General features: G+C 36.1%; 1 protein-coding gene across 1 annotated transcript in view; it reads right to left on the reverse strand.

Moving 5' to 3' along the window:
* The window catches only part of pgfb (placental growth factor b), a 29,232-nt gene extending 14,063 nt beyond the window's left edge, over window positions 1-15,169 (reverse strand). The window contains exon 1 of the mRNA XM_051132751.1: window positions 14,661-15,169. Coding sequence (XP_050988708.1) covers window positions 14,661-14,777 — 117 coding nt within the window. The 5' untranslated portion in view covers window positions 14,778-15,169. The remainder of the gene's footprint in view (window positions 1-14,660) is intronic.
* Between the last annotated feature and the right edge of the window lie 1,499 nt (window positions 15,170-16,668).

Raw genomic sequence — 16,668 nt, forward strand, 5'->3', positions numbered from 1 at the left:
TTCTATTTTAATATATTTTCAAATATCATTTGTTTCTTTGTGACCGTCAGAAATCATTCTAATATGCTGGTTTAGGCCATCTAAAAAAAAAAAAAAAATTGTAGTTAATACCACATTACTTTTTTCAGGTTTTTTTTAAGGAATAGAAAGTTCCAAAAAAATTAAAATTATATATATATATATATATATATATATATATAAATTTTTTGGAAAAAAAAAGAGGCAAAAACTATATGATTTATGTATAAAATATGTATGAATAGATATATGGAAATATAGGAATGAGAACAATTTGAAAATTAACAGTGTTTTAGTTGATTTTCATCAGTTGATTTTCAAGCTAATAATTTGCATATAACAAGAAGTGCCGGTATTTACCCGATTTATTTACAATAATGAATTACTATAATGCATTATTATTAATATGACTGACATTATTAAAAGTTATTTATTTTGTTTGTTTTGAGGGCTTTTACTATTCTTAAAATAATTTATTTTAGTTTATTAATTTATTTTTATTTTTACTTTATTATTTTATAATGATTAAAATATAAATAATCAAATCTATTTATTTTTAGTTTAAAGTTCTATTATTTAATAAAATAATTCATTATGTATTTTCTTTTCTTTTAGACAGACCTCATGTACCTCAGACTCATACAGTGTTTCATTTATATATATATATATATATATATATATATACAGTGACTAAAATTATAAATGCAACACTTTTGTTTTTGCACCCATTTTTCATGAGCTGAACTCAAAGATCTAAGACTTTTTCTAAATATACAAAAGGCCCATTTCTCTCAAATATTGTTAACAAATCTGTGTTAGAGAGCAGCTTATGGTAGAAAAATGAACATTCAATTCACTGGCAACAGCTCTGATGGACATTCCTGCAGTCAGTATGCCAATTGCATGCTCCGTCAAAACTTGCAACATCTGTGACATTGTGCTGTGTGATAAAACTGCACATTTTAGAGTGGCCTTTTATTGTGGCCAGCCTAAGGCACACCTGTGCAATAATCATGCTGTCTAATCAGCATTTTGATATGCCACACCTGTGAGGTGGATGGATTATCTCAGCGAAGGAGAAGTGCTCACTAACACAGATTTAGACAGATTTGTGAACAATATTTGAGAGAAATAGGCTTTTTGTGTACATAGAAAAGTCTTAGATCTTTGATTTCAGCTCATGAAAAATGGGGGCAAAAACAAAAGCGTTGTGTTTATAATTTTGGTCAGTGTACATATAAAATTAAATTATCATATAATTAAAAACAACTCCGCTCATGCCAGTCCCAAGCCTGGTTAAAAAAGAAGGAGGGTTGGGCATAGGGCTAGAAACCCTACCCTGTAAAAACCACTATTGCTAAAGAAACAGCAAACAAATCAAACAAACCAATCAGCAAGATGAAGGTTCATCCAAAATTCTGAGTCCGAGGAAAGCCGAAAGGAAGTCCGGGTACCGATAAAGAAATAGATTTTAAGTGCTAAAAACCTGACTAATATTAGAACATGGAATGTGCAAACATTGTATCAGGCTGGAAAACTGCCACAGCTCACTCGGGAATTCAACGATTATAAGTTGCATCAGTGAGATGAGATGGACTGGAAGTAGAAGAATGGTCATGCTTTTTACAATCAGTTGCATGATGTCATCAATGAAGTGCCTCGTCATGATGTCACTGTTGTGCTTTGCGGTGACTTCAATGCACAAATTAGTGCCAATCGTCAAGGATTAGAACATGTGATTGGCCCGTATGGATCCGGTTGTCACACTACCAACAATGGTGAACGTTTGCTTCTCTTCTGCAACACGAATGGCCTATGTATTGGCAACACTTTCTTCGCCCCCACAAACAGATTCATAAGAAGACATGGTGTGCACCAAATGGTTTGATCAACAGTGAGATCGACTACATCTACGTTAGCTGATGTTGGATCAGATCATGAACGTGAACGCTGGATCCAGGAAGACACCTGGAGACTGATCGATGAACGTAACATCACCAAACAGATGAGGGAACAAACCAGGACTGATGAAGAAAGACAAGAAGAAGCAATGAGGTATCAGATACTGGACAAAAGAGTTAAGAGCCACTGCCGAAGAGACAAAAGACTGGAACAGAGAGGCCAGACAGCGCAAGAACCAGCACGGACGAAAAAAAAACTGAGTTGCTGAGTTTCAGTTCAGTTTTGGACAGAAACGAAACTCAAATGGCAGAAAGCGACATCCTATTTGTTTTTTAAGTTGATTTTACTGGTATGAGGAAAGTTGAAGTAATCGTGCTGGTGCACACAAAACATATCCGTTCCAGGCTTCCAGCATTGCTAACTTGACAGCGCAGGTGCTACTTTATCAAAATAAAACACAGCGAACCAAACACAGTGTTGGGGAGTAACTAGTTACATGTAACAGAATTACGTAATCTAATTACAAAATAAATGTAATTGTAATTAGTTACAGATACTGAGAAAAAAATATGTAATTAAATTACAGTTACTTTTGAAAAATGCCAGTGATTACAAAGGGGATTACATCTGAATTTTTTCACACACCCACCTCCACTTACAGATTTAATTGACTTCTTTGTTATTTATGTTATGATCTTGTTATGACATATAGCGCACCTGCGCTCACGGTGACCTAAGTTCGATTCCTGTCTCGACGTCCTTTGTCGAACCCGCTCCCCTCTCTCCTCCCAGCTCTTTCCTGTCGTCTCTCTATTGTCCTATCACAATAAAAGGCATAAAAAGCCCAAAAATATAAGTTAAAAAAAAAAAAAAAAAAGATTCTGAATTTGTGGTGGTTGTGCTTTAAATTCAATTATTACACAGCTCAGACTCATTCAGGGCAACTTAAGTCAGTGCTATATACTTGATAATTTTTCTTGGTGGAAGCTTTGTGTTTGGTTAGCTAATAAAATATTAAAGCTTAATTCAATATTATGTGTACAATTTCTTATTTCTGTCATCCTGGTATCGTGGACTTGCTCTATTGTTTCATACAAAAACAGCTGCTGCCATTTTTTATTTTTTTTTTGTACATTGCAGTGGATTATAAGATAACTAACAAACTAGTACTACTACTTATTTATGTGGTGAAATGTTGTGTAAGAAAACTGGTATGACTGCACTGTATCCCTAAAATGTCTAGTTTGAACTTGCCATTTGCTAGCAACTGATTTCTTCATGGAAGCGCTCAAATATTTCAACTCAGATCATGTTTCGTGTTTAATAATTTTGACATGAAACATCTAATAATCTATCAAGCAGCTGTGTAATAAGTGAGACAATGTACATTCAGCCAGTTGTTATCGCGAAATAAAGATGTATATTATCCCTTACTTATTATAATCTTAATTCAAGTGATAAAGGATTTTGAAAGTCTGACAGTAATCAGTGTTGAACACTACTGTAAGGTTAACTCTGACTGGTTTAAATGTTTCAAAATGATTAACAGTTGAAAATATTAGAAATTTAGGAAAGTAATCAAGAAGTAATTAAAAGTAATGTTACATTACTTTAATAAAGTAATTGAAAAGTTACACTACTTATTACATTTTAAATTAAGTAACTTGTAATCTGTAACGTATTACATTTCTAAAGTAACCTTCCCAACACTGACCAAACATCAGCGCGTCCGCCTCATTGTGTCTATAATTTACATAATAAATAATAGTTTAGCATTTGGTTACAATATGGACATATTATGGAATATTTGAACTTGTGTCGAATGAGAGAGGTAGGATACAAGAGCACAAAGCTCCATTTCGCAGACAGTTGAGTGCGCGAGGCTTTAAAGTAACGTTATACTCCTTTGTCAGTGAGAGACGTGTTTAGAAACAGCACATGATCACTGTTTAGTGGGCTTTGTTTTCAAGTGCGCAACTCCTGCCATTCACTGTTCTTCTGCGGTCGGTTATCAAACAGAGTTGCATTACTGCGGACGCCCCCTTCTGGACTGAGGGTGAATTACCTGTATTCGTTGTAAGGCCTCATGCACCGAACCGAGATGCCTGTACCGTGGCGGTTCGGTACGAATACATGTATCGTTACACCCATACTGTACAGGATTGTTAAAGAACTGACTGGAACAAGGAGTAACATCAATACATCCCTCAGAGATAACAACGGAAATATACTGCTGACAAAAGAAGAGCAAGATCAGCGCTGGGTTGAGCATTTTCAAGAGACTTTGAACCAGCCTGAACCAAAGAGTATGTTTGCTTTCGACCCCAGTGACTTTTTGCCAGAACTGCAAGTGAAAATAGATAAAATCACTGTTGGTGAGGTTGAGCAAGCAATGAAAAAACTAAGGAGCGGTAAAGCAGCAGGTCAAGACCAGCTTCCTGCAGAGCTTCTGAAACATGGAGGAGCAAGTATGATATAAGCACTGACACAGCTGATGAATAAATGCTGGGAAGAAGAACAAATACCAGATGATTGGTGTCAAGGCATGATTGTGAAGCTGCTGAAGAAAGGAAACATCACTTACTGTAGTAACTGGCGTAGCATTACATTACTGTCAGTGCCAGGAATGGCCTTTTGCACTGTCCTGCTAGCAAGGCTCAGAGATGCAGTTGATGTACGACTGCGAGAAGAGCAAGCAGGGCTCCGACATGGCCGGTCCTGCACACAGAAAATCTTCCCTCTGCGTAACATCATGGAACAGTGTGTTGAATTTCAACATCCTCATGTAGTCAACTTCATTGACTTTGAGAAAGCATTTGACAGTGTTCACCATGGTTCACTCTGGCAAATCTGTCTAGTATATGGCATTCCACAATGGCTTGTTAATATATTTAAGAACATCTATCATAATTCAAGGTGTTGTGTGCGAAACGACACAGGAACATCTGAGTCTTTCGACGTTGTGACAGGTGTAAGGCAGGGATGCATTTTGTCACCCATGTTGTTCTTGCTTGTCTCATGGATATAGACCGGTTCACATACTTGGGCAGTGTTATCGCACAGTATGGCGATGCAGAGCCAGATGTAACCCAGCGCATTGACAAAGCAGCCAATGTGTTTCAAAGGATGCGCAACATCTGGATGTCACCCAGCATTAACACATCACTCAAGAATCCATCTCTATATGTCCATTGTGTTACCAATGGCAATTTATGCATGTGAGACCTGGAAAAATACAGTGTGCATTGGTCATAAGTTGGACGTATTCCATCAGCGCGTCTCAGACGTATTCTTCGTGTCACATACCATGACCATGAAGAGATACTGAGCAGGGCTAAAACCCATAGACTTTTCTCCATTTTTCTCACATTCTGTGGCAACCAGAACAACACCTAGCAAAAACTGCAATGACATGGATGCCGCCTAATGGACGTCAAAGGCGAGGAAGGCCAAAGAAGACCTGGCAAAGTACATTTAAAGAGGACTTAAAGCGAGCTGGCGTTAAATGGGAAGAAGTTGAATCGCATGCAGCCTATCAGTGCAATTTGCTTGCTGCCCAATGTGCCATGTTACACAGACAGACCTAAGAGAGATAATTAAAAACATACACATTATTTACATTTGAAATAATTGTCTTCTATTTTAATATATTTTAAAATGTAATTTATTCCTGTGATGGTAAGGCTGAATTTATTTTTTAAATTAATTAAAATAAAATAAAATAAAATAAAATAATAATAATACTTAAATAATACTTGCAATTATTATTTACATAAGTGCAATAAATAGTTGCACTTCTATGAAATTAAATAAAATCATCTGTAACATTATAAATGTGTTTGCTGTCATTTTTATCAGTTCAATGCATCCAAATATAAGCAAATATGTGTGTGTGCATGTGTGTGCACATTATAGTTAAAAAACTTTTTATTATTTATAGGAAAAAGTTTATTCAGTATTGCATTTTAATATTATGTAACATTATGCAATATTAAAAAAAGAAATTTTTCTTAAAGATTTCTATTGATGATATAAAGTAGAGATCAACAACAACAACAGCAGAATAAAATAAAAATTCATGATCTTGGGTTTGGAAACTTTCATCTACACTGTAAAAAACAATTTGTTGAGTCAACTTAAAATAATTTGTTACCTGGCTGCCTTAAAATTTTTAGCTCAGTCAACTCAAAAAAAGTTTATTCAACTTGAAATGTTAAATTATACTAAGTGACAACTTAGATATTTGAGTTGAATCAACTTAAAATTTTAAGGCAGCTGGGTTACTTACCCATCTGCTAAGTTTAGCAAACACAAATATCCAAGTTGTTACTTAGTACAACTTAACATTTCAAGTTGACTAAACTTATTTTAGTTAACTGAACTTAAAATTTTAATTATTTTAAGCTGACTCAGCAAATTGTGTTTTTTATTTTTTACAGTGTACACATTTTAATGAATTCTCTGCTTTGTTCTATGGCACTGCCTGTATTTCACAAATTAGTCTGTATATTTCACACAGATTGTTTAAAACTTCCATCCACACTGCATGTTCATTTAGTTCTGATTCAGGAATCTCTTTCCCATTTATATGTCTGCCGTCTATGTGCAATTTTTAACTTTTTGGAACTCGGCAACATCACAAGTGCGCTTAGAGGGAGCGTTGCCAACAACATCTTCTGACATCAGATCAGATGACCGAAATATCCGACAAAGCTGGCATGATCCTCACTTTTAAAAACAGACATAGGAAGTTCACTCTACCAGGAAGCTAGAATCTGTGAATTAACACAAAAGCTTCAAAAATATTCCAGCCCCACTGTCCTGTCCAGAGGGACTAAGATCTAACACAAACAGAACCAAACTATAAAGTTACATGATGGGAGAGAGACAATGTAATGAGGAAGGAAATGAAAGATGGCATGTTGCATGACCCCCCGAAAAGAAAATGTATTAATGCTCAGAGGAAAGACTGTGGAAGCGCACACAGCAGATGACACCGGAGACAGGAAGGTAAAATAAGACAGGAAATGAAGAAAATAGAATGGTTGCAAAATTAGCAATGAACGAATGAAGTTGCACATTCGGTAAAGCAATCACGGAATCTATCATGAGGTGAGTGTGGATGTATTTAACAGCATGACCCTGCTGTTCAGCCCATTCGTCAAACTAACTACAAGGCCTAAAAGAGAAATATCACATCTTATTCACTAAACACTCGGGGACCATAAGAGTCTTTTAAGACGTTTAAGTGTCTGAAATACTTCTGAACTCTGTTCAGTGGTTCTCAAACTTTTCAGCACCACTTCGGATCAAATCAGGAGTATGCAAAGTAGACATTTTAGACAAAGCCAGGAAACAAATTTAGGATATAAAAAACTTGTGGGAACATTGTTTTGAAATGTTTCTAAAATGTTGAAATGTCTAGTTGTCTTGTTGCGGTTATAATGTTATTTAAAGCTTTTACAAAAGTGTCTTACAATGTTCTACTAGCTCACCCAAAATATGTTATTTGAATGTTTAATGTTAGAACATTTTCTCTCAGCATTATAGGACCATTCATCAAGCATAAATAACATCATAAGGACATTTCGAATGTTGATCTCAGAACGTTTTTGAACATTTTCGAAACATTTCGATCAAGTAAAAATAACAATGTCAAGAATGTTGTTCTAAGAAAAGTTTATCTTGACGATAAGAGAATGTATAACAAATATTAATAAAGTTATAAGAACATTCCATAAACATTACTTTAAGGTTGGCATGTCATGAAAATCAGACTTTTTCCAGGTTTAAGTGCTATAATTGGATTCCCATTGCATCTACCAACCCAGTAAACGTGAAAAAAGACAACCCAGTAACTTTGTTTTGAAAAGCCTTTTTCTGCAGGCATGTAAAAAAACGATTTCACTCCCGCCATGACGTAGGAAGTTGAAATTACTGGAAACGTTTAAAGAATTCAAAAACGTGAAGGCCACATCGCCCAGTCCTACACCTAACAATCAATTATTTTTTATTTCGCTTTTTACAATTCCACTAGTACAACATGAGTAAGCATATATGAAATCTGTTGGGTTACCAGCCTACATTTTACCATTAAACCATACCACTGACATGAAAGGTCAACCACACGTTGACTTTTTGGTTACTGAATATTTCTTTTTCACCACTAAGCTAGACCACTCACATAAACCAAAATAAAAAGTTGCCATTTTAATGTCAAATATAAATGATGTTAAAAATGGTAAGGTAGCCTTTTAAACCTCAGCTGCCATTAAAGACACATCATCACGGGTGACACGTAAGCTTATGCTGAGGACGGCTTGTACAACAATGACACATGGAAGAACTTCGCCCTGACTCAACATATTTCTGGAACGCTCCACCCGACACAAGACAAGACATTTATAAATGGCCTTCACAACCACATGGGCAATATTTACTTTCTCATTCTGTTTGCCTTTCTCCAGAAATGGTTAACAGTGGCAGAGCAGATGAGACAGAAGAGACGGGCGAGACAGACAGCACAAAGGAGACATCTCTCCCTTGAGAAGAAAAAAAAAAAGAGGCATGGGAGGGAGCTCACATTATTCAGCCTAGACTCTGTCCTAGTCCACTGGGAATTGCATTTCAATCCACCCAGGGGCAAAAGGTGGTCTGAATGCACTGCACTGCACCAGTTAGTACTAGGTGGCCAGTCTGGGTGGATTCAGTATCAGCACCAAAATAGCTTCAGCTGGCACTAAATGATCTTATAAACCCTTGGCCTTATCCAAATGGGACAGCATCACTTTGTGTGCACAGTGGTTAATTAAAATTCACAAAATGAAGACTACTGCTTTGTATTTTTGCATTGGAAAGGTGCAGCTGGAATACTGGAATTAGAGCATGTGTTTTTAGGTGCATCGTACGATCTTTGATCAACTAAGTTTGCACATAAGTAAACCATTTTGAGGGTATTTCATGCTTGAGACACTGAATTTAAAATATGCATTAAAGACAAGTTTTCTTCATGGAGACTTTTAAGACTATAATGTAAAGCATCTGTGCATTTTGGCACTAGGTCACCTCCAAATAATAATTTAAAGTGGAAAAAAGTGCAATAGCACTCGTTTGACTAACCACAAAAATGTTGTGTTCTGAAACAAACCTCAGTGTCTAAGCCATGTGTGTTATTGTGCAAGTGTCTTTAAGTTTAGCAAAATTCTCCTTAAAATAGGGCTGTCGTAATATATAATGAAATATTTATATAATATTAAAGAGATAGTTCACCTAGAAATGAACTTTCTGTCGTTAATTACTCATCCTCATGTCGTTGCAAACCTGTAAGACCTTCGTTCATCTTCGGGACACAAATAAAAGATATTTTTGATGAAATCTGAGAGCTTTCTGACCCTGCATAGACAGCAGCTACCACATTTAAGGCCCAGAAAGGTAGTAAGGGCATCGATAAAATAGTCCATGTGACATCAGTGGTTCATCATAATGACTTTATTCAACTATTTCTTCTCATTTGTGTCAGTCTTTGATGCACATTCAACTACGCAGGGTCAGAAAGCTCTTGGATTTCTTCAAAAATATCTTAATTTGTGTTTGGAAGATAAATAAAGGCCTTATGGGTTTGGAACAACATGAGGGTGAGTAATTAATGACAGAATTTTCATTTTTGGATGATCTATCCCTTTAATGCTACTGCATCTAAAATCGCATGCTTCCCTACTCATATAGTAGGTAAAAATTGTATCTGGAAAGAGTAATATGTCCGAATGCTCATGAAACAGCAGTTGAAAAGTACCAGACGACCTGCTACTTCCTATAGAGTCTGTAACGTGCACATCCAATGGACACTTTACTATCCCATGAGGCCCTGGGAGAGGAATGGCAGTGAAGTGATGCAACTGATGCTGATAATGTGGTCACATGGCAATGGCCACAATGACAACATAGTGAATGTAGTACATTCAGTTTAAATTCATACTACATACATTCATACTATATAGAACATACTTTTTTAGATTCAGTAATTACTTATTCAAAAGCAGTACCTATTCAGAGAGTATGCAATTTTGGATGCAGCCAGTGTAAATAATCCAGCACCATTAATATCTATCTCAGTGGCTCCCAACCATGTTCCTGGAGTACCCCCAAAACTGCATATTTTTCATGTCTCCTTTGTCTGATACAGCCATCTTGGAGCAGAGATGGTTTGATTATTGGTTCATACCAGGGTCTACATCTCTTTCACTGGAGAAAGTGTAACGTTCAACCGTTTCTGTTTCTGAGTTGTGTGACTGTTAATCACTGTTTGCAGATACCATCAAAATGAATAACAAGTGTCGTACACCAAATCCTACTTGTCGCAAAATTGTCCTTGGCTTATTAAGCATTTTGAAAATGGATCAATCCAAAATGAATGGTTGATAGAAAACATGTTGAATAATAGCCTATAGGGTGTTGATTCATCAAATGATATGCTGTTTTCCCACAAAAGTTTATTCAACAAAGTGAGGTTTCTCCACTGACATTTATCCAAAAAAAGTAGCTTTGCTTGGAGTCTTTACTACTAATCTTATGAGGTGAATCAGGTGTGTTTGATTTAAGTACCCCATTATGCCATTTTTAAGGTTTCTAATATCGTTTTGGGAGTCTGCTACAAGGTTTACATACATGCAAGGTGAAAAATCCTTTTGATTTCTCAAAATATGCATTTAATATCACAGTGATTCTCAAACGTTTCGTTTGAAGCAGTTTAAAGATACAGGCTCTCTAAATCCCTCCTTTTCGTGAGCCAACTCTGCTCTGATTGGTCAGATGGTCCAGTCTGTGTTAGAAATAATACACACGTAGGCACCAATAGCCTCGTTGTTAGCACGCTGTCATATAGCGCTGTTGCGCTGCGGGTGTCCCGAGTTCAAATCCCAGTTTGTGGACCTTTTCTGATCCCACCCCCTTCTTTCTCTCCCACTTTGCTTCCTGTCTAACTACACTATTATCCAAATAAAGGCATAAAAATGACAAAAATAAATCATAAAAAAAATGATATACCCAATGCCATAGTTCCACATTTTGAACGCACAATAATAAAAAAAAATAAATAAAATAAAAAAAACCTTTTATTATTTATCATATTTACAGGTTGTGATTTAGTGGAGCCAGCTGGTCGTACACGTACAAAACTAACATCACATAAAAAGTGGTCCATACAGCTGCGGCCGGAAACTAACAATACATTTAATTTTCTACCTATTTCATTATGTTTTTTAATGCCTACACCTACCCCTTACAATAATGCAAAAACAGTAATTATTGTTATACAGTGAAATAAAGATTATGCTATACTGATGCGCGCAAGCCCATTAGTCGCATCTGTATGCCATCTAGCCTTTACAATAAAACGTACCATACTGTACAGGTCTCACTGCTCATCGCCACTTGTTGCAACCTGAGAATATGACATATTTTAACTGCAGAATGACACATTATGTAATGCAACACTGCATGAACTTGTGTGACTACAACTATTGCATTTACATACTTATGTGTAATCCCATGTAATACCCATACTAAAGAGTTTTATGCTGTGTGGAGTATTTTGACCTCTGTCAAACAAATTATAGTTCCCTAAAAGATTTTACTCAAGTTTAAAGAAACCATCTGTGAGTCGATTATCCAACTTTGGAAATGATACAAAATCTCCCTTCCTTACACAAGTAAAGATTACAAAACGGCTTCATACAGACCCTCATGAAATAGAGAACAAGAGATTCAAAGAAGGAACACGAGATGAACACATTGTATAAAAAATGTGAATGTCCATTTATGTAAAAAAAAAAAAAAAACACACACACAAAGCCTTCAAGGAAGGAACTTTTATACCTTTTGTCAAGAAGTTTATATTCATGCTCTTAAAATTTTATGTGGTCTGTCCTTCAAGATATCAGCCTTCAAAGTTGTATGTGAGTGTGCATGTGTTAATTATTATTTTAAGAAGTTGTAATTTATTTATTTATACCGAACTTGCCAAGGTCAAATTATTTGACATTTTATAGAACTTATTGACCTTACTTACTAGTGCTCCTATTATGCTGTTTCAAACCTTTCATGCAGTGTGTCATGTAGCTGTATGTGAACATAAACTATCCACAAAGTTGTGACGCCGACAGTGCACGATAAATAAAGTTACTGTCTATCAAAAAAAGAGTCGTCAGGAATTCGAATCTTATTCTGTTGCGGCTATACGTCACAAAATAACACATCTGCATAATGCCCGCCCACGTTCTATGGCAAACAGCTTGCCCGCCCACAAACACAGTAAAATTTCCATGTAGTTTACGTCATGTCAAAAAGATGCTGTATCCTACGCCGTCAATTTGTTTGCTTGCACCGTGCGAGGACGGCTTGTTTCTGCATTGACCAAACTCGCCAAGTTTAAATTAGTTGAACTTTTGCCACTGTGCTCTGAAGGGCTGCACTGAACCCAGCGGCCAGCGTAGCATTTTTGTAATTGCGAACACTTTCCACGGTAGTCCGTGCTAACTTGTGGATCAGCCACTTCAACCATTTCATTGTTAGACTCCGCCTCGAATTGGTAAGGTAAAATCGATGCCATCTTTTCTATGTATTGACAAGTATCCAGGGCTGTCATTCAGTTATGGCAATGGGTGTTTCGTTTTCCAACACGTGCTGTACGCGGTAAACCAATCATAAAGGACTGTGCCATCAGACCAATCACAGCAGTGAGGGCTCACGGGAAAGGAGGGGTTTAGAGAGACTGATTCGCAGAGTCGTTTACGTATCATTTATAAATGAGGTCAAATTAAATCTATTTTTGGAGAAAACTAAAGTGTTTTTTGACCTTGCATACATATAAACCTATTTTTGGAGACTCATAAAACAATATTAGCAACCTTTAAAATGGCATAACAGGAGCACTTTAATTATGATATCAGGACAAATATGTACCTTGAAATTGTTGACTTTATTCCCACAAAAAAAATACCAACATGAATTCTAATAATAAGAAATGAATGTTACTTTGTTGAGCATTTAGATGGAAAGATTCCTATTCATATTTACAGAGGAAGTGCTTGATTGAACCTTTTCTTTAAAATAATCACCAGCATCAGTAACAGCAGGTGTTTGCCAAATTCCTGCAACTCCTGAAAAAATTAAGATTTGCCACAAGCACAAGAGAGACAAGAGGAGACAGACACACTCTGACGCACACACACCTGGTCCACGGCCAGTGATATGAGAGACGGCATGTGTATTTGGGAAAAGTGAATGGAGGCATAACTCATTTGAAGGGTCCGGAAGAAGTGCGTGGTTGTTGGTTTTACTACGCCCGATAAACCTTGTTCTGACCTGCCAGTAGCAGGATTAATATTAAATGACAAAAGAACATACAATTCAGTCTTTTAATACTCGTCTCTGCTCTTTTTAAGCTTCGATAACTAGAGAACAGTAAATCTGCAGCAATCTTTTCAACTATTTCTTGGATTATGCACAGAAAAAAATGGATGTGAAAGACAATGCGAGTGATAAAACACTAAAGCTTAAAGTCAAGACTATTCCACAAATGTAATGGTCTTAACTAACAATGTTTGGCTACACCAATGACTAACAGGTGCATAGAATGCAATACAAAAGTCCATTTGTGAACACAATGAAATGTCATTGTTCAAAGCATGCTTTTTTGTTACGGAGGAATAGATAAGAATGCTGAGGTGGACTCTCTTGCCAACGTTTCCCTTTGCCATCTCACATAACGTGAGGTGTGATATTTTACCTTAAGCTGTGGGACAATGCTCTTCTTATTCATTTCAAAGTGAATTTGAATGGATATCTTGAAGTAGTTAAAATCACACGCTAGTTCATTTATGTCTAAGACTGACGTATGCATACTAATACTGCCTAATTGTCCTCTCATTATCTTTGACAACAGCAGAAGACATAAAAAAGATAATCTGACTGTCTAATTTGATGATTTTGGCTTTCATTCATCATGGAGAACGTGTCAGTGTGTCACACATGCTTGTGGGTTGATGCAGTTCGTCACGTTTCGTTTCATGACTCAACGCTTTCTCCTGCAGCACTTCAAAAAGGGATCAAGTTATTGAGGGTGTTATAAAAACACCCGTCTGGAGGCTTTACTGTAAGCGGTGTCAAAAGTAAACTGACTCCATTCATTCAGCCAATTCTGAATGTCAACAGCACGTAGACACGTTCAAATCCCCCTCATCCTCTTTTAATTAACGCGTTTTTATGAAAGAAAGACTATTAAGTGAATGTCTCTGTTCTGGACACGCAAGCTAACAGCAAAACTTTCACAAAATGTTTTAAACCTACAAGCTTACTTTCACACAAGGGTCATAAGGGGACATTCACACTGGACATGTCCTTATGTTTAAATACAGAGTAGCTACGGAATAAAACAGAACGTGAACACGTTTTTCCTTAAACTTCTTTAAAGTTGAATTTTAAGCATGACAAGGTTGTTTAAAAAAAAGTATCAAGATGCACTACGTCAATTAGATGCATAAGTAAATCGAGACCTAAACCTGTGAACTAGAAAAACTAGAACGCTACGATTAAACCGTCTCACTCCGTGGATTCAAATAGCGTTCTGGTTTTGTAGCGTGTAACACCACTTGCGGTGTATGTGGTGTAGCTATAATTTATGCAAGTTAACTGTAAAAAAAAAAAAAAAAAAAAAAAAAAAAAAGGACTGCCCATATGCTCACCTGTGCAGGTAAAAGGCTCAACTGGACCGCGGCAAATATTTGTAACAGTGACGTCAAATATCCCATCTCGAATGCCAAGTCAAGTCTACTCGTAGACAATTCCAAACAGTAGTCCATCCAAATGGTAATGTCAATATGGAAATTCAACCATAAATTCCACAAAACGCCTTCCTTGTCGGTAGTAAAGTGTGCGTTGCGTTCTCAAAGCTACTAAATAAATCCGGAAAATCCGCTAAACATATTCACGATATTTATATCTGTCTGGTTTCATAAGATATCGGTGGTGGCACGTCACTTAATTGCATCCAATCCGTATCGCGAATACCACCGGTAAAATGTTTGAAACAGGTCCTTGTGGAGTGAACAGTGTTTGCAATTATAGTCTGCAGGATTTAATCGTCCCCACACGCCACTGGAGATCCAGCGTCTGTTTCCTAGTGCAAGATTCCTGCTCGCGCATTTCCCAAATAGAGTGGCACACTTCCATATGAGCGCCCTGACTACCTTTCAACAAGTTGATCATTTAAATCTCCTCCTCCTGAAGCTGTGCTCATATTCATACTGTCCTCCCACTGCCCTCCCCTCCATGTACTCACATTTTTATTTCACTTTCCTCACTGATTCAGTAACTCTATAATTATGTGTAGAGCCACACAACATTAGACAAAAACTGTGAAACATGCACTGTAGAAAGTGGGAAGCTTGAGGACCTGTTTCCTTAGATTTAGATTCTGTTGGTGTAACTTAATATTTTAGGTGGATATCAGTGATGTTAAATTATGTTTTGAATTGTTATCAAAATCTAAATTTTATTTACAAATGATTTTAAGTCATTTAGTGTTTTAATCTTTTATAATTATTATAAAGTCTCTAGGTTATTGCTTTCAGTATCTTCAATCTACAATAAGATCTCATTTGTTAACAAAAGCAACAATTTTATTTTACAGCACTTATTTACATTTGTTAATTTTAGTTGGAAAAAAATGTTAATGTTAGTTCACAGTGCATTAACTAATCTTAATAGATCTCAAAGGGGAAGTTCATTTCCAGGATGAAAATTTCCTAAAAAAAGTTAACTCGCTCTTTCTTTCTTCAGTAGAAAAGAAATTAAGTTTTTTAGGCAAACATTTCAGGATTTTTTTTTATATAGTTGACTTAAATTGTGGCCAATGGGTTGAAGGTCCAAATTGCAGTTTCATTGCAGCTTTAAATGGCTCTACACGATCCCAGCTGAGGAATAAGAGTCTTATTTAGTGAAACGATGAGACATTTTCTAAGAAAAATAAAAATGTATATACTTTTTAACCACAAATGTTGGTTAAAAAGTATATACATGTCTCGCACTAACTCGACCTCATGCAATTACGTAATGTACTGTATAGGCGGAAGTACCTAACCAGCGTTTACAAAGCGAAAGTGCAAAAAAGTTAAACAGTTTACTAAAAAAGGGGCAACTTTGAAGTTGGAGGAGAAAATGAGACATAGATAGTTGAAGAACTAACCGCGTGTGACTTTCCAACATGATTCCACAGTGTATAAAGACACACATTGCAGATGAGAATTTGTGGTTAAAAAGTATTAAAATTTGTACATTTTTAAGAAAATGACAGATCGCTTCAGTAAATAAGATCCTTATTCCTCGACTGGGATCCTGTAGAGCCCTTTAAAGCTGCAATGAAATTGCTATTTGGACCTTCAACCCGTTGATCCCCATTGAAGTCGGTTATATGAAGAAAAATCCTGGAATGTTTTCCTCAAAAAACTAAAAAAAAAAAAAAAAAAAAAAAAAAAAAACCCATACGTAATTTCTTTGTGACTGAAAAAGGAAAATATGAACATCTTTAAAAATGTTTTAGTAAATGTTGAGATCAACACAGGCTAATATTAATAAATTGTTCGTTTATGTTAACTAATGTTAACTGCAGTACATTAAAGCTGTAAGGTACACTTTCATCAATACCTTGAATTCATGTTGTCATTTAAAAAAACAAAAAAACAATAAGACATA

The sequence above is a fragment of the Labeo rohita genome, chromosome 17 (genome assembly GCF_022985175.1).
Source record: "Labeo rohita strain BAU-BD-2019 chromosome 17, IGBB_LRoh.1.0, whole genome shotgun sequence".
In the NCBI taxonomy this organism is placed as follows: Eukaryota; Metazoa; Chordata; class Actinopteri; order Cypriniformes; family Cyprinidae; genus Labeo; species Labeo rohita.